The 19,229-nt window shown below is 33.9% G+C and overlaps 1 protein-coding gene and 1 non-coding gene across 3 annotated transcripts; one reads left to right on the top strand and one right to left on the bottom strand.

Moving 5' to 3' along the window:
- Positions 1 to 276: 276 nt before the first annotated feature.
- LOC132628146 (RGG repeats nuclear RNA binding protein C) lies at positions 277 to 10,042 on the bottom strand. Of its 2 annotated transcripts, none has more exons than XM_060343883.1 (9): positions 9,884 to 10,042; positions 9,346 to 9,468; positions 5,541 to 5,621; positions 5,295 to 5,383; positions 5,132 to 5,206; positions 4,597 to 4,658; positions 4,445 to 4,510; positions 1,047 to 1,238; positions 277 to 672 (listed from the first exon to the last, which is right to left on the bottom strand). In XM_060343883.1, exons 2-9 carry the CDS (start codon positions 9,466 to 9,468, stop codon positions 593 to 595), a joined length of 768 nt encoding a protein of 255 aa, XP_060199866.1. In that variant the 5' UTR covers positions 9,884 to 10,042; the 3' UTR covers positions 277 to 592. The 2 variants fall into 2 exon arrangements, with proteins under 2 accessions (XP_060199866.1, XP_060199865.1); XM_060343882.1 differs by having other exon boundaries at positions 4,445 to 4,513.
- A 2,373-nt stretch (positions 10,043 to 12,415) lies between these two features.
- Positions 12,416 to 12,517, top strand: LOC132629500 (U6 spliceosomal RNA). Its single transcript, XR_009578275.1, has one exon. It is a non-coding gene; the product is annotated as a U6 spliceosomal RNA (small nuclear RNA).
- Positions 12,518 to 19,229: the final 6,712 nt, after the last annotated feature.

Below are 19,229 nucleotides of genomic sequence, written 5' to 3' on the forward strand. Positions count from 1 at the left end.
CGGGGAAACTCTGGCTCAATTCAAATCAACATCAGGAACTGTTTTCACACGTTCAACAGACACCGACTCGTCACTTCTACGAAAGGGACTGACGATCACAAGTACTTTTAAGAAGGTGAGAAGCCCCCTTCGCCGTCCCACACTGTATGTCATATTCCACTGTTTGATAAGAACCATTCAACAATCTGTAATAACTCAACTTCATTGTAAAAGCAGAAGACCTATTTCAATTGCTAATTAAGCATGAAATGCAGCAGAAAATAAGTAATTGGAGTATTCTGCCAAATAAAAACGAGGCAAATTTACGAACAAGGTCAACACTGAACATGTCAACAAAGACAAATCAAAGAATGTGCTGCTCACTAACGAAATTACACTTGAACCACCTAATCTAGCAGAAAGAAGATAGAAGATATCAAGAAAAAAACGAAAAAAAACTCACCACATAAGGCGGTCACGAAATCTATAATTAGTCTACTCTGATTACAGATTGATAACCTACTGTTAACACAAATAACTGAGGAATGAAAAACATTGAACATGGAGCAGGCACTCATAGCACATAATCTCTGTATTCTTCAAGTTTGATCAATTAAGCACCACCGCCTTGGATCGGCCCATTAGATCTGAATCCACGTCCCCTACCACGAGTTCCCCTTCCACGGCCACGGCCTACAACAGAAGTAAAAATCTTAGCTACAGATATCAAGTTCATTTAGATAACTAGCAATTATTCTATCAGCAGTTATTCGAGTAACATAATGTCTACTATTAGGACATGCATCTTCTCAATCATGAACCGAAAAAGCTCCAAGGCATGCATTGAATGCTATTCCAGCATGGATCTTCAAGAAACTATTTATGTTCACAGCATGAAGCAATCCAGATACAATGCCCCTCTGGTGCAGGGAAACTCTCACATCAAAAAGGTGATTAAATTTGGAAGGGAAAGGAAGGGCACTTGGTCATGAATAGCAGAGACCCCATAAATATGCAGAATAAACCATAGAACAAATGTAAACTATGGAAAGGCAGAAAAACACTACCTCGTCCCTGCATGGGCGGTGCTTCCTGATTGTAGAAGCCACCATCTTGCTGGGCATCCTGAGGACCATTGTACCCTCCCCTTCCACGGCCACGGAAGTTACGACCTCTGCCTCGACCCCTACCCCTACCACCATAGCCCCGATTGCGATCATACCCACCATCATCATACTCAGCCGCCATATATCCATTTCCTGGATAAGGTAGCAACCAGCATGTTATGAACAATAACTACTTATACTCACATTCTGTAAAATCAGCCAATTACACATTGACAGAGAGCAACCCTCTTCTCTTTCATCATTCTCAACATACAGGTAGGTGCATTGAAGAATATGGTGAAAGAAAACAATAGAGACTATTCGTTGTACATGTCATTCATTCAAACCTCAGTGGCATTAAGCACAAGTATCTGGAAATTCAAAACATCACATGGAAGTCCAAATGCACGAAGAACCCTTAAGACAACATTTTATCAGCACCCATCTCAAACAAGACTACATTTCATTCAAGCATTCAGAATGAATTGTTCCAATTTATAAAATTGAGCACACAACTTCACTCAATGGAAATATACCTCTTAGCAAAAATAACACGCACACATAAGCTGTTTCTGAGGAAAGGGCTTACAATTGGCTTTCATCAACCAAGATCATTATTTCAAAAGCATATATAGTATTGGCGTATCTCATTTTACTTTGACGTTATGATGTGCCGAGAAATTACGGCATATTCGATGCTAATTCCTTAAGCTTTTGTGACTCTTCAAGCACTTTTGGTGTGTTTATATCGTTTTGCAGGATAAGATGTCCGGAGAGCATAACGGAGCAAAATGGAGCAAAAATAGAACAAGCAGCACCCGCTAGACGCAGGTGCTACATGCTAGCCGCATCCTGTGCAGCATGTACTACAGCAAACGTGGACAGAGATATGAGAAATTGAAGAAGTAGGATGCAGCACATGCTAGCAGCACCTACTAGATGCAGGTGCTCCATGCCAATCGCATCCTGTGCAGCATGTGCTGCACATAGCTGCTCAAAGTGCACTGCCTGCTAGAGTTTGGTGCAACCTGCGACTGACAAGTTGCACACGCAACAGCACATGCGAGTGGCAGGCAGACGCAGAGGGGTATTTTTGTCCGCAAATTGTTCCCGTTTTGGGATGTTATAAATACTCTTGTAGGGTTTTGTAAAACATATCTTTGGCACAAAACACAATTCTTGGAGGCTAGGGTTCCTACTACACACTTTGGAGTTGAAGATTTGGAGATTTAGGTTGAGAACTTTCTTAAACTTTTCTCCATTTCTTTGATTCCTTGCTTTGTAATGAATATCTAAGTGTGTAGTATTTATTTTCTTCACTTGAATCTTGTTTATGGAAATATTCTATGATTAAAGTGTTGGATGAAACTCTTGTTTTGCTTATGTATTAAATGATTTTTATTACTAATGAAGTGAGTTAATGTTGTTTTAGTTGATCTTGTTCTTTAATGTTTCTTAAGGGATTAGCTCACCCTAAGACCCGCTCATTTACTTCGATTTGAGCTCGGAAGAGGAAAATTGAGGTTGATAATTAACAAGAATTTGGGACTTTAAACCTCATCTAATAACTTGAGCTAAGAATAGGAAAGTTACTTGAGATTATATTGATTGTGCTTGATATCACACTCTAAGGCTTGGAAAAGCTTAGAGTGAAATTCATTGATTTGGTTGGAAGACTTGCAATGAAATTTTAGAAATCATTATCCAATTAGCGGACATGACCTTAGATAGGAAGGTGTGGAGGACCCACATTAGGGTAGAAGGCTAGTATATAAGTCTCGTTATCTTTCCTTATTAGTAGGCGCATTAGCGCATTATAATTTCTTGTGCTCTGATTTATGTTATTATTCGCTACTTTCTGTACTTTGATTACTCTATTTTATCTGTGCCGCTTTCGTTATTTGCATTTCCATATCGCTTTGACTTCCTTGATTATCCTGTTTTACTGCGTCGCTTGCATTATTTCATTACAATATCGTTTTGAATCTTTTAACCTTATCTGACTCCCTTTTTTATGCTTCTATTGAGCCGAGGGTCTCTCGGAAACAGCCATCCTACCTTGGTAGGAGTAAAGTCTGCGTACATTCTACCCTCCCCAGACCCCAAGATGTGGGATTTCACTGGGTTGTTGTTGTTGTTGTTGTTGCATTATCCAATTAGCATAAACTCACTCTTATTTGTAAAATCGGGAAATACATTGGATCGTTACTTGAGCGTAATTCCCTTTGTATCCATACTTGTGGCCATTGATCATTTTACCCGCTTTCTAGTTAGTTTTATCTTTGTCAGTTGTTAAACCAAAAAATCAAATATTGAAAGTGTTTGGCTTAGCTTAGTTGGTGATAATTCCTTAGTTGTTTAAATCGCCTTTATATTGTTACCTGTGGATTCGACCCCGACTCATAGTTGGGTAAATTCTATTGCGACGACCGTGTACACTCTCTTTGAGGAGTGGATTTGAACAATATCACGATACATGCTATTTTTAATCAGGACAGTGCCGGGAAGTGTGAGCCTCAACTAGGGCAGAATTCACCTAGCGTTGACGCTGCTGGGGATCAAACCTTGGGCCCCAAAGTTGTCATTCCAACTCATGAAGCACTAGACCACCCCCTCAGGGGCTTGATAATAAAGTATTATGTATAGAATTCTTTCACCAACAAAGTAAGATGCTTTAGTTGAGATGTTATGGTTCCTCTCATATAAACTATGTTTCTTTCAAAAAAAGTGAGAAGGGTGTGTTTAAATTATACCTTTACATTCTTCAACCTATATTATTTAAGCATTTGGTGCAATACGCTATTAAATAAATAGCCCAAATTGACAACAATAAATTCTGCAATAGAAAGACAAGCTATAACATTTAGTGAAGATCTGAAAACTTCGAATCTTTTCTTCCAGTCTTTTTCCCTAGTTAAACTTTGTTAACTGGGTTCCTCATTCTTTGGCTGAAAGACTTTCTTAACTGAAGTCTTTTTCCCTAGTTAAACTTTGTTAACTGGGTTACTCTTAAATCTAATCTATCTCCCAAGAAATGACCTTTACAAGGAAATGTAAGCATAGTTCCTCTCTGTCTATTTTTAAGTTAAGGAAGAGGACAAACTTACATTAAAGGGGATTTCTGATTTTAAATTTCTATCTGAAAAAGGTAACAGTAAAAAGGATTTTTATTCCATCTTAATATTGAACAAATAGGTCATTCCAATGAGCTAATCCCATATATCCAAGAAGAAACACTCAGGGAACCAGCCAACCAATAAAAGCATCAAAACATTTGTTTGCAGGGGTTAGCTGAATTATATCTTTAACCTTACATGATCAGCAGCGACTTTATTAAAAAGTTCCACAAGAATTCGTACCTGAAAAACCTCTAGACCTTCCCCTTCCCCTGCCGCCGCGGCCTCTTCGTCCACCACTAGGTGATCCTTCTAAAGAATCAGATATTAGCAAATAATACCATCAAGTTTCACATGATACCAGCATTTGCATCCATTTATAAAATAAAACAAACCTCCATCATAGTCAAAATCTGTTGACACTTTCACCTGGTCTGCAGGCAAAGGTGGCTGGTACCTGCAGGCGAGAGCAAAGCATGAGGGCACAAGTTTTGCAAACCAATTAGCTCCCACCAAATTATAACTTGTGCACTGTGCATGATGACCACATTTTTTTTATTTATCTTGCATATGACCACCATTTGATCTTAGAAAGAAATATCTTTGGCCCAGTAAACGCGGAGTTCACAAGTGTAAACCTCTTCAAAGATCGTAAAGCCTCCTGCCTAACCAATTTTACAACTTATCTATTCACTATTTCCTACCACCACTAGTAATATAATACAATAATATATCAAACCAACATTTTAAATTCCATCTCCAGTATGGGATGGAGGAAGTACTTCAAAGTAGGAAGATCTAATACCACATGCATTCAAGATTAAGAAAGAAATATTATATAATAGACTCAAAAAATGAATCATAACTAAATCTGGTCTCCTCCAGTGGTTGAGAGAAAAATTTACACCATTAAAAGACCAAAATACTCACCCCACAGCATTCTTGTCCAGCTCCTTTTTAGAGAGAGAAATTGTTATCATCGAGACATGCCTGGTGGTCTCGAGACTGCAGCCAATAGAGCAGTTAAGTATATAATTAGATCAATACATATGGCAGCACAACTTAATTCCCAAAGCTTCAAATATGCACTTACGGGAGGAGGCCTTCTTCAAGGGGTTCCCATGTATCAGTAATATCAGTGGATGTAATAGACGTTACTTGGTGAAGACCAACAATTCTCCTCTGCATAAGCCCCATGCCAAAATCCAAAATTCCATCAGAAATCGAATACGTAGAACAACAGAAACTATATATATATATATATAAATGTGTATATACATATAAACGTAGTTGCCAGTTTCAAAAAAGAAACTATCTGAGAGAAATGTTCACTTTTTACCTTAATCAATTCCACAATTGTCACTGTTTTGTTGATTGCCCTGCCCATTGCCTTGAACACAATCTCATCTGATTCTTTCTCCTACAAATGTTGCATAAATAACAGGGACGTCAAGTTCTGCAGAGTGACACCACATAGGATAATATCACTCATTTTTCCCTCCGAACAGTGCACAAAATTAGCTCGCCTTTTAATTTTTTCTTTACCGTTTGAAGGAAGCAAATCGAGTTGGTTCACACAGGCTGTGATATTTAATTATATACACTCTCTTTAGCCAATGTGTAGGAGAAATTGACGGTCACCTTTTAGGTATTTAGAGAAATTGATCAGATGGAACTCATATAACACAAAAGTGCATGAAATTTGACATCTCTTATCCTAACAAAGCTCTAATCAAATCAACACAGCAACTAACACATTAACCAGGAAAATAAATGTAACAGCAATACAAGGAAGCTCAAAAAAATAACCTCCTCCTCTACTATTTACCCAAAAAAGGAAAGGTAACCCAAACCAAAGAAAGAACGTAGGGGTCGTTTACAAAATAACTACCTCCTCTACTATTTACCCAAAAAAGGAAAGGTAACCCAAACCAAAGAAAGAACGTAGGGGTCGTTTGGTATGAAGGCAAGTTATGATGAGATTAGTAAGCTGGGATTAGTTATCACTGGGATTATTTATGTTGGAATTAGTTATCTGATATTATTTCTTATTGATTGTTAGATTTGTTGTATTAAAAGTAACATGCATTGCATAATTTTTAAGAACAAGTTGTTTGTTTACAAAAATACCCTCCACAATATTTAGTAGAAAAAGGGTTTGACGAACCTCAGGGCTATTTTTGTCATTTTTATTATTTTATCCTAGGATAACTAGTCCTGGGATTGTTATTCCACCCTCTACCAGGGATAACTTATCCCAGTACTATTTTTAATCCTGGGATAACTTATACCAGAATTAGTAACCAAACAAGGGATATGGTGGTACTAAATTCTTATCGCAGGACTATTTTTCCTTATCCATCATACCGAACGATCCCTTAGATTATAAGCAATGCCACTACCTATGACACAGGCACAAAACAAATGTTAAGCCAGGGGAGGAGCGGAGCTACAATGTTAAAAGGGCTGCTCCTCCCTTAATTAGAGGTCTCGGGTTCGAGCCCTAGGTATGGAAAAATCCTTGGTAGGGAGCCCTCACCCACGAATGGGGCCCTATACGGCGCGAATCCAAATATAATCGGGCTCCAATGCGGGTACCGAACACTGGGTGGGAAACAAACCACAAAAAAAAATGAGGGTTCGGCCAAACCCAGTAGCTTTTGCGTAGAACCTGTATTTGTACTAGGATTATGCAATAAACACAAGTAATATTTACTTGGCGAATCTTCATACACAAATGAGCTGATGGTTAAGTGGTAATAAAGAGGCGATCAAACCTCTCTTTTCCCCAAGATGTGGGTTCGAAACCCACATTTGCCAATGTTTTTTCCTTTTTTGCTAATAAGCAAGATTCTCTTTCTAAAATTAGAAGAAAATATAAAATACTCCTTCACTTCTTTTCCTTTGGGTAACTTTTTTCCTTTTTGCTATTATACAAAATTTCTTTTTAACACTTTATTTTTAACAAAATATAAATTTGACAAGTAGAAAAAGCAAAAAGGATGTTACTTTGCAGCTACCATTTCTTTCATCAGTTTCTTTCATAAACCTCAAACCCAAATCCAAAGTCAGATTTTTAAAAAAGTTAGGGTTCCAACTTTTGCTGCAGATACACCACTTCGTCGCCCCCGTCGGGCAGAGAACGGACCTCCGGCTGGTGACTGCTATTTATATAGTGTTTAACTAGTTCGTCGTTTTTTTAAATATATTAAATACCCTTACTTGCTTGTTAGTTTGGCGGTTGTTATACATTAACTTGAGGTCTTTATCCTGTATTTTGAAATTCCGAACCGCCAAACCTCAAATCCTGGTTCCGCCTCTGTGTTAAGTCATCTCAAAAGCATAAAATAGAACAAACATTCTAAAAAACTTACATATTGGCTTCGTAGGACATCCCAAAATGAATGATTCGATATAAAATTCATAACTTTCACGATGTAAAGTCCATTAAAAAAATACACATTGTCATCTTCTATGTGATGCTTTCAATCAACTGAATATTTTTCCATCATTACTTCAGTTTCCTTCCACCACTATTACCAACAGATTATATAAGCCAAATTTAGCGTGTCTAGACACATAGCACCATATACAAAAGGTTGGAGGCAGTAAAACAGCTAATCGAGCACATAACAACTCAAAATAAAACAAAAAATAGAGCATGCAGAGCATTCTTCTATAAAGGCCCTTAAATTTATATGAGCTAAGCAGAAAAAGTAACAAGATGATGATGTTTTTTTTATAAGAGAAAAAATGATTCTATACAAATTTCATGATTTTCATGATATAAAATCCATGAAAACTATACACATTTAAACCTCCTACGTGATACTTTCAATCTACCAAATATTTTTTTCATCATTACTTCAGTATTCCCTTCTACTATTATTAACAAATTATATAAGCCAAATTTAGCATGTCTAGATACATTAGCACTATAAATAACGAGACGGAAGCATTAAAACAGTTAAACAAGCACATAACAAAACAAAACAAAACAAAAAAGACGGAATTCTTCGAAAAATAACCTTAAAACTTAAATGCGCTAAGCAGAAAAAAATAACAAAAAATAATACTCCATAAGCCAAATTTAGCATGTCTAGACATATTATACAACAGAATAGAGGCATTAAAACAGATAAACCAAAACAAAAAACATAGCACGCGAGTATTCTTCTAAAAAAGCCCTTAAATTTATAACCTTAGCAGAAGAAAATAACGAAAGATGATATTTTTAAAAGAGAGATAAGCTAACATAATCTTTTTCCCATCATTACCTAAGCATTCCCTTCTACTAATACTAACAAATTATATGAGCCAAATTTATCGCTTCTAGACATATAGCACAATATACAACTGGTTGAAGGCAGTAAAACAGATAAACAGGCACATAACCAAAAAAAAAAAAACACAGGATTCTTCTAAAAAAGCCCTTGAATGTATATTCACTAAGCAGGAAAAAAAAAGATATTTTTATAAGAGAAAAATGACTACAAATTTCATAATTTTCATGATATAAAATCAAAAACTACACATTTTAATCTCCAAGTGATGCTTTCAATCAACCAAATATTTTTTCCATCATTACTCCAGTATTTTCCTTCTACTATTACTAACAAATCATATTATCCGTTAAAACAAAACAAAACACGCAGTGTATTCACTTAAAAAGCCGTTAAATGTACATTCGCTAAGCAGAAAAGAACAACAAGAAAAAATGATATAAGCCAAATTTAGCATGTCTAGACACATTATACAACGGGAAGGAGGCATTAAAACAGATAAACAAGCACATAACAAAAAAAAAAAAAAAACATAGTGCGCAGAGTATTCTTCTAGAAAAAAAGCCCTTAAATTTAGAACCTAAGCAGAAAAAAATAACGAACGATGATATTTTTAAAAAGAAAGATAAGCTAACATAATTTTTTTCCCATCATTACCTAAGCATTCCCTTCTACTATTACTAACAAATTATATAAGCCAAATTTATCGCGTCTAGCCACATCGCACCATATACAATCGGTTTGAGGCATTAAAACAGAAAAAAAAACACATAAAGAAACGAAACAAACCCAAAAACGCCTAAAAAGCCGTTAAACTTATATTTGCTAAGCAGAAAAAATAACAAAAGGTGATATTTGTACCTGAAGCAAGGTCATAGCATAGGTGATATAGCTACGCATCCTACCCTGACTAGTAATCCGAATCTCATTCTCATCGATTGGTGTCTCAACTCTTGGCTTCTCTACTTTTTGGTACCGATCCATCTAAAAACAATTCCAACAAAAACAAAATAAATAAAAATTCAAACAACCCCAAACATTATAGAGATATGTTAAAAAATATATATATAGCTTTTGAAAATATTTACGCCTCGTAGCCCAATATACAATATAACGGAGCATTAAACCTAGGGGGAAAGCATTATACATCTTGTATAACAGGTGTTTATACACAAATATGGGCTAAATCGGATTCAAAAATAGACATAGAGCGTTTAATTTCCCAAAACTACTACAATAAGGACAATTAATAAATTAAGCATTAAAACATCAAATTGAACAAAAACAAAACAAAACAAAACAACGCAAAAAAAAAGAAATTAAGCTTACAGGTGAAATAAATGAGGGTAAAATCGATTAGATCTGAGAAGAAAAAAAAGGATGTAAATATTTATGTTACCTTTGGTAAAAGAATAAAGGGATAAGATGTTATTATTATTCTTCACGAAAGAAGAGCCCTCTTCTCCGGCTTCGTTTCTTCGTTTACGCCCTAACCGTTTCGCTCTGTTTTTTGTTGAATTTATAGTGCCGACTTTCCTGTCTTGCCCTAAACTCTCTTTCACCGGTCTAACCGGTTTTCAGTTCAAGCTTATCCACGTACCCATCACCTCTTTTTTTCTTTTTTTTTTTCAAATCTAATCTTCCAAAAACTATAGGTTTATTATTTTTAGAAGATGGAAATTCGGATTTTAGTTATATCTTTAAATTACATGATTACAGAATGGTGGGATGTGCACAAAATTTACGCGACTATTTATTCTTCGTCTCAATTTATGTGATTGTAATATTTCCTTTGTAATATCTTCCAAAAAGAAAAAAATATTTTTTCTATACTTATAAAATAATTTATGGGAAGGAAATTCGTTCTCTCTTTTATTAAAAAAAAAAAATCCTTCTGTCTGATATATACAAGTTACCTGTGTCTGATATATATGAGTTAGCACTCTCAAGCAGACAAAGAAGCGGTACTTTCAGGTCACCTGATCTAGGTTGGTGGCACTTTCGTGATGGCTTGTTTGGAGTCTAGCAGCTCTATAAGGCGTCGATGAGCACAATAGATACACTTCACTATGTAATAATGTATCTTCAAACATAAGAAAATTATCAATTGTCAAGCTACCATAGTTGTCTGCATGTTATTATTTTTATGTTTTGCAATGAAAATGTGGTCCAAGCGGAGAGGATATACCGAGAAAAATAAAGGAGAGGATAGCATCCAATCATTTTCATTTAATATATATATATCATTTTCACAGTTTCTCTCTAACAACGTATACTCTTAGAAAAAATACTTCCTCGTCCTGAAATGTCAATGTTGGACTACGGAAATCATAACATTATCTAAGTTTCAATACGAACTGATTATCAAATTTAGCAAATTACAATTTATGGTAATCTCGAAATATCTTATTTCCATATGTCTTTTATATGAAGATATATACTTATATAGAAAGGGCAACAAATTGGATGGCTTTTATTAATTGTTATTGTAGTACAATTCACGGTCATTGATTAATTGTACAAAAGCATGCACACTTGATCAATTAACGAGTGAAAAACGTTTAAACTATCATTCTTGTCACAATCTACATAGATAGAGAGACATTTTTTTTTCTTTCTTAGACCAACCAGGTGATAAGGACATGATTCAAAATATAAATTAACAAGATCACTGATTCACAAGATAAAAGAAATTGCAAGGGTTACTCCTATCTAATTACAATGTAAAGTTCTTTTATATTATTATAGTTTAAACCATACTTGCAAGTTAGTTACCAACATTACTAGTTTGCCAATCAATGCTTACGATATAATTTCGTATGTACATACTTTATAAGTAATTTAATTGTGCAAATATACTTTTACATAGTATTGTATAAAACTTATCTCTTCTAGCTGCCAGATAGTTTTGGGGTCAACAGAACCCAACCCTTCTGCAGCATAATTCATATTAATGGACTCGGTTATAAAGTTTGGTTTATCCTTAAGAAGCTATCCATGGGCCTTGGCCCAACTTTAGTGTATCAAATTAAATTAAATCTCTCGCTGGATAGTCCAACAATGAAATGAGCAGATTCACAAAGAAATTTAAAACTGGACATCTTGATTAGTTGTGTCATGTCATGTTTGTCCATTACTGGAATACACATAACCCCAAATAAATAAACAATTTAATCGGGCCAGGCTTGTAGTTGTGGGCTACAAAAACCCATCATATGTAATCTGATGTGGTTACAGCTTGCAATAATAGGACTCTTCGCATGTCCAGGTCCTCACAGTGAATGGACCAAACTCTCATTTTCATGGCCCAGCTATGCCTTTGACTGAATTTTCCTTTACAGGTATCATTTAGATTTTAGTGATTTTATCTCTACTTATAAAAGTTGTGCAAATATAACTCTTTTGAAATTATTCTTTCCAACGACGTTAGACTTTGGTCTAATGTTTGTTCATAAATTGCGTAACCTTACAAATCAAACATTAGACAAAAATAACTTACAAAGTTTCCGACTGTAGTCTAACATGTCCTCATAAGATTCTCAGTTTGCACAAAAATAATCTTTACGTCGTGGTCATAAATTATAAGAGAAATAAAAAGAGAATCATTTACATAGTAATTGTTCCTAATTTTGTTACTGTAGTTCCTTTTTATGTATGACCTAATCGGCGGGGTCATTATAAACAAAGCATTTTCAAGACTTTCAGTTACTATTCCATTAAAAAAGTAACATTATCTCTCTTTTTCTTATTAGTTTAATAACAAACCGTGTATGACACAACTAGCATAGATTTGAACTCATGATTATGATTTTACGCGTTAATTTCGTCTTAGTAACCATAAATTAATCATGTTTTAATCAATCTAAAATATTTGGTAAACAATCAAGTAATCACGCTTTAATTTCGTCTTAGAAAATAAATATCAAAAGAAGTCTCTTCGAGGACATTAAAAAAAACTGAAATAATACAGAGAAGATTAACATGATCATGCACAAAGATGACATGCACTAATCGAGAAAGGATTCAAATTTTAAATTTAATAAATCAAAACAATGGTCGTTCATATCCTCTTCCATCCCTTTAGGACACAAAAAGTAGCTAAGTATTGAAGTCAATAATGGTTCAAATTATGGTCTTTTGGCTATTGAACATTTTCTTAAGAAATTCAGTTTTATATATTGTTCAAGCAACTAGTTATGCCTTAATAACTAATAAAAGCATGTTATATGAATTTTGCTAATAAAAAAAAAAGCATGTTATATGAATTTTCCATATCTATTTCAATATATTATGACACAACTTTATCACTTGAGTTCGAAACGAAAAAAATATTGTGAAATATATAATCAAAAGGATGGTCATTCATGTCCTTTCTCCCCCTTTTATTTCATTCTCATTCTCTTGTAGAATAGTCCCAGTAACCCCCTTAGCCATTATTTTGGAGTTTCAAATTTTGAAATTTCAGAATACTATTCTAAATTTTTACTTGTGAAATTTGCAACTCCACTCCAGGACAATGGCTATTTTGAACTACAGTAGTTGAAAGGATCTTTGTGACTTTTTCCCATTCTTTATGTCACCCAACCAAAACGTTAGATGATTATTAACCTAACCAAGGGCCCATTTCAAGAAAAGAAAACTGAAAAACACAGAAGAAAAGGTAAGTTGGCCTAACCAATAGAAGAAGGGCCATATATACAAACGTAATGCGTCTAATCTTAGAGATGATTACCAACCCATTGGCGTAGTAAAATATAAATCAAATACCTCAAATTAGCAGTGCCAAAGTGATACTGCAAAAGAAAGAGTATAAACATCTCACATCAATAATACCTTTCTATCAACAAAACCTGAAAGGATAAGGGGAAAATTTTCAAACTTATCATCTTAAGTGGAAGCCATGTCCCAAAAACTTATTTTTTTACTAGGCAAAAAAAGTCCACCTGATCCCAACATATCTGCCCTGCCTTGGATCACATCGTACCTCACCTCCCACTTCAGCTATCCTTTTTACCCACAAAAAACAAACTTATCATCTTTAGCTTAGTACTAAAGAAAGAAGTTTTATTTTATGATTGTTTTATTTATCTTTTTTATAAAGATCTGTTATTCGAAACTTACTTGCAAAATAATTCAATTTGAATTTGCATCGCATAGGGTTCATTAAAGAAAAAAATGTTATAAAAGTTAGTGTTCACTAGCCATTTCTCGACATTGTCTTTAAAAAACAGACATAGACATAAATTTTTGAATTCCATAGGTGGAATTCCATGTCGATGTCCTGGTACTTCACTTGTGGAATTTGAAACTCCGTGACAATAGTTATTTTTCAATCATAGGAGTTGACAAGTGGCTATTTATGAATTTTACCCAACTCCCTAGCAAAAGTTTAATATTTTCAGGACTTGAATTTGAAACCTCTAATTAAGAGTGGAGGTATTGCATCCATCCCGCCATTTCAACTGAATCGGAGACGGAGCTATATGTAGAGCCAAGGGGTAAAATTGAATACCCTTCGTCAAAAATTATACGGCATAAATTCGACATTTTATTTATTAGTGCAAAGAGGATTCAAAAATTGATATATTTTTCTTGAATCCTCTCGTATAATTTTCTAGCTTTAGTGGTGCCGTAGATCCCATCTGACTTCAGCCCCACTTGAGCCATCCTTCTACCCAATATATATCAAACTTATCATCTTTGGCTTGGTACCAAAAAAAAGTTTGTTTTGTTTTCTATTTATGAATGTTCGGATGAATTTTGAAAGAATTGTTATCGGCCATGTTTTTGGAAGAGACTGGACGTACAACTTAATATTTTGAGTTTTAAATATACCAATTTTATATGTTTGGAATTTTCTTTTGTTTCAAGTAGCAAAAAAGGTTTTTGGGTATATTTATAAGTGTCTCCAGCCAGTTTATTAACATCGTTTAGTGTATATTACACATATGGTAAATATGCGGGAAAAAAAAAACTAAAGTCAAAATCAACCAAAAATGATAATTTTTCAATTTATAATCACTTATGATTTTATCAAGTTTTTATTATTCTATCACTAATATATCATATGTAATTCCCAAAAGACCCTCTCCAAAACGAAACCCTCTTGTTTAACTCCCTCAATATTCCATTCTCAATATTCGTCCTTCTCTTGTAAGAGCCCATTTGGATTAGCTGAAAAAAGTGGCTTTTAAGCATAAGTGTTTATTTTATAAATAAGCAGTTATGTGTTTGGATAAAAGTGCTGAAGTTGAAAAAAAGTTGTTGAGATACACAAACACTTTTTTTAGTAGTGAGGGTAATACTGGAATTAGAAGAAAATATAAGGGATAAAAGAGAAAAATCGTTTGTCAAACCAAAATAACTTTTAAGCTAAAAAGAAAAAAGTTGGGTTCCCCAACTTCTTGTTTTTTACTTATTTTAAACACTTTTTAACTTATTTTAAACACTTTTCTGTTTTGCCAAACACCTCAAAAATTTAAAAATGGCTTATAAGTTTGTTTGACCAGCTTATAAGTCAATCCAAACGGGCTCTACTTCTAAAGTTCTTTTTTTTTATATACGTCATTTTGGTCATTTAACAAAAATTAATTACATTATTATTTATTATCTGATGTAGTATTTTTCTCAAATTATGACGCTGCATATTTGCAAAGGAAGCATGCTAGTTTTTAGGCCGTCCGTATATAAACTTTAAAATGGTTGTTTGGAAGGGCAGCATACTCACTAGTGATCTAGTCAAACAAATTGAAACTTTTTAAATGGTGGTTGAAACCTTACATAAATCTTTTGGTTTAGTCCGTAGGTTACGTGAAATGGATTTGTACCCTTAATTAAATTAATCATCACTTTAGAGAAACTCTTAAGGTAATTAGCTTATCACTTAGGCCGAGCTTTTTTTCAAGTCAAAAAATAATCTCCGAAATCTATTGGACAGACAAACTCCACATACTTGCACAGTTCAGCAAATAGAAAATAGTTTCTTTTATCATTTTTCTAATCCTTTCCGTAAAGAAAAAGCAGAGTTTATTAATATCTCTTCAATAGCTTTTGAAATCCACACAAGTTGCTAGTGGGTGCATCTTAGTGAAAGCTTTTTCTGTTTGTGCCAAGTTATCATTTGGAGCAGCTTATTCAATTGCTTTCTTTCCAGATGACTAGCTAAGGAATCAGTTTAATTAATAGTTGAACAAAGGTATAGGTCCTAGGACTTGCTTTTTGAATAAAACATAAGGTGACGTAGAAACCACATTAAAGGAGGACCTAATCTATTTTATATTTAAACCATGTAGTACCGGAGCGGATTCACCGTTTACGTGAATTCAATAGTTTTTGTTCGGATGCTCTTTATTATATGAAGAAATTTATTAAGTATTTACAAACTTTTAATTAGGAATTTAGTTATTATTTTTTGTCAATTTAAAATCGCTGTAAAAATTCATAAACTTTAAATCATAAATCTACTTCCGTATAATACCATAATTTTGAGAAGAACGCTTGTTGTGGCTAATTAAAAATTTTGGTGAAAGCAATGAATTAAACAGCATTTCGCACATCGTACTATTGTTTTCATTACCAGTCATTTAGGAGGACAACGACGGAGATATATATCATGTCAAAGGTGCAGGGCCTCATTCAGAACAGTTTTGTCGAAATATCTAACTAATGAGTAATAGAAGGAAATAATATTTTTAAAAATAATAAATATACATACAATACATTGACACTATTTGAAAATAACGTAAAATAAATTTTTAGTTTGAGATAGATTGTAAAGCTTTTGAACACTCACACAGTCACACTGACGCAAACCTTTTATTTAACGGGTATGGAAAAATCCTTGGTCGGGAGCGCTTTCTCCTCCCCCGAATGGGTCCTACGCGGCGTGAATCCGGATATAGTCGGGCTCCCAGTGCGGGAACTGGATATCGGATGAGAAACCAAAAAAAAAAAAAAAAATGGCGAAAGCAAAAACTTCCGGTGTGCAAGATTTAATATACAATCATTTGCTAGCTGTAGATTGATTAAAAAAATAAAAGAGAAGAGATTGTTTTAGTAACGTGATTGATTAGCAATATTGTCAGTTGATTATTTTTTAGAATAGATTGATTTGAAAAAAAATGTTAACAACTTTGCATTGTTTATGACTAGTATAAAACATAATGAATGGTTTCACATCTAAAAAGGCTAAAAAGGTAGATTTTAATAAAAATATATAGATTTTAAATATATATATATATATATATATATATATCACGATCTTTGCTATTTTTAAAAATATAATTAGAGCCTCTCTCTAAAGTTTGATTTTAGGCTCCCAATCTTGTTGGACGGCCCTGATTACACCCATTTATAGTTACAAAAACAAAAAACACAAATTACTCGCCTATATATCAACTTGTGACGGTAAATTTACACCACCTATGGTCATGAAGTCATTTACACGCCACAGCTTTCGGACAAATTTGGACGAAATGTAAAGAATGAGCTAACAAAAGAAATAAATACGTAAATATAAATAAGAAGGAAAAGAGTGGAGGAGAATGATTGTGGCAAACAACTAAGCAAAAAGCACTAGCTAGCAGTGTAGAGATTACAAAAGCACAAAAAGAAAGAAAATAAATCATTTCAACGACAAAGAAAGAAAGGCAGGCCCCTAAATAAACGTTGTTGTGGGGTTGCCTTAAAAGTTATGTTTGTGGGTGCATGTGTTGCGGAGGAGAGTTTTTGTTCTCTTCCTTGACCTTCAAGCAACGCGTCACCCCTTTATTATGAAGAAAATAAACTGTGCAGCCAAATTTCTTGTTTGGCTGTCTTCTTTTTGTTGTTTTCTCAATTCCTAAAAATGAATGTAATTTGGACAATAGCTATGTTGGTGAATGTAATTTGGACAATAGCTATGAATTGGCTGTACTAGTTACTCTTACGTGTCGTTAGATCTATGAAATTAGAAGCTATGTTGGTGAATGTAATTTGGACAATAGCTATGTTGGCTGTACTAGTTACGCTTACGTGTCGTTAGATCTATGAAATTAGAAGGAAACGCACATGATTTCACATAAAATAGTGTACACTCCTTCCGTTATATTTTAAGTGTCTTAATTTGACTTGATACAATATTTAAAAAATAAATAAAGACTTTTAAATTTTATGGTCTTGAATTAAATATATAAAGTAGCAAAAATTTACTTGAATCTTGTGCTCTTAGGGCTCGTTTGATTGGAAACAACTTATCCCAGGATTAGTTATTTCACCCTCAAAGTAGGATAAAAAAACACTTCAACCCCGAGATTAGTTATCCCGAGTTTTTTTTCTAATCAAACGTGGGATAAGGCGGTACTAATTTTTATCCCAGGACTATTTTTCTCTATCCATTATACCAAACGAGCCCTTAAACTTACCTTGTAGGATGTTGGAATTGAAAAACATACTACTAAGTATTAAAATAGATACTCTTTTCGGCAAAGACTAAAAGAAAAGTAAGACACTTAAATTGAGACGAGAGGAGTAGTTACTCAAAAAAAAAAATAGAAATAATAATTTGTACAAAATTTAATTGGTCGTCTAAGAAAAAGTATATTTCTGCGTTATGATTCAATATTTAGAGATTAATGGTAATACTATATGTGGTCGTTTGGTTTGAGGTCAAAATAGTCCCGGGATTACAATCCCGGGACTAATTTATACCATCTGTTGGTATTATTTTATACCATCTGAAAGATGGTATAAAATAATACCAGTATAAGTGGGTTAAGAAGGTATAAGTTGAGTTATTCCAGCACTAATTTTTATACCACGTTTGGTACAAGGTATAAAATAATTCCGGGATAAATCTATACCTTATACCAAACGTGATATAAAAATTAGTACCGGTATAATCCATGTTATACCTTAAACCAAACGACCCCTATGTGTTACATTATGCAGAATCACTTCACTAATGATTGAGTGATTTACTGTATAAATTAATAATTTCTGTATTGTAGTTGTGATATTTATTAAACAATAACTTAAGTTTGTCTTCAATGTTTTTTTTTTGGGGAATAGTTTGTCTTCAATGTTAACCCGAATAAAGTGAATACTTTCCCGAATATGTTTATATTAAGTTCGAAAAATAGATTTTAAGAGGTATTCAAGATTTTACCCATAATTTTTTTAATTATATTTCTATGTCCAAACACAATTTTAACATCCAACTACAAATTTTTAATGATTAAATATACCCTCCGTTAGTCAAAGTAGATAAAAATACCCCTTCCGTTAGTCAAAGTAGATAAATATACCCCTTCTGTTAAGAAAGTAAACAAATATACCCCTCAGTTGACAAAATCCCCAATTCCACCATTAATTACCCGGTTTAACTTAAAAAAATTCATGTCTGACCCGCCCCGACCTGCAAATTAAATTCTTTCCACCCAAATATACCCACCACCACTACAACCGACCCAACACAACAATCAACACCCCTTCCACCACCACCGCCACCACTGTTTAGCACTCCCCCTTCCCCCTTACCCCTTAAACAGTTCCGACAACAATGGTAAGCTTCTCTACTACTATTTTTCCTTCAATTTCATTTTTTTTATCAACCTTGGACCTTAGTTATTGAAAAGTTAAAGAAAACATGAAAAGAAGTCATGACGTTTTTCCTGGAAACAGACAAGAAAGTAAAAAATAAAAATAAAAAGATTAAAGAAAAAACAGAAAAAGGTAAAAGAAAGAGAGAGGAGTATATTACACAAGAA

Source organism: Lycium barbarum, chromosome 2 (assembly GCF_019175385.1).
Source record: "Lycium barbarum isolate Lr01 chromosome 2, ASM1917538v2, whole genome shotgun sequence".
NCBI classification, from domain to species: Eukaryota; Viridiplantae; Streptophyta; class Magnoliopsida; order Solanales; family Solanaceae; genus Lycium; species Lycium barbarum.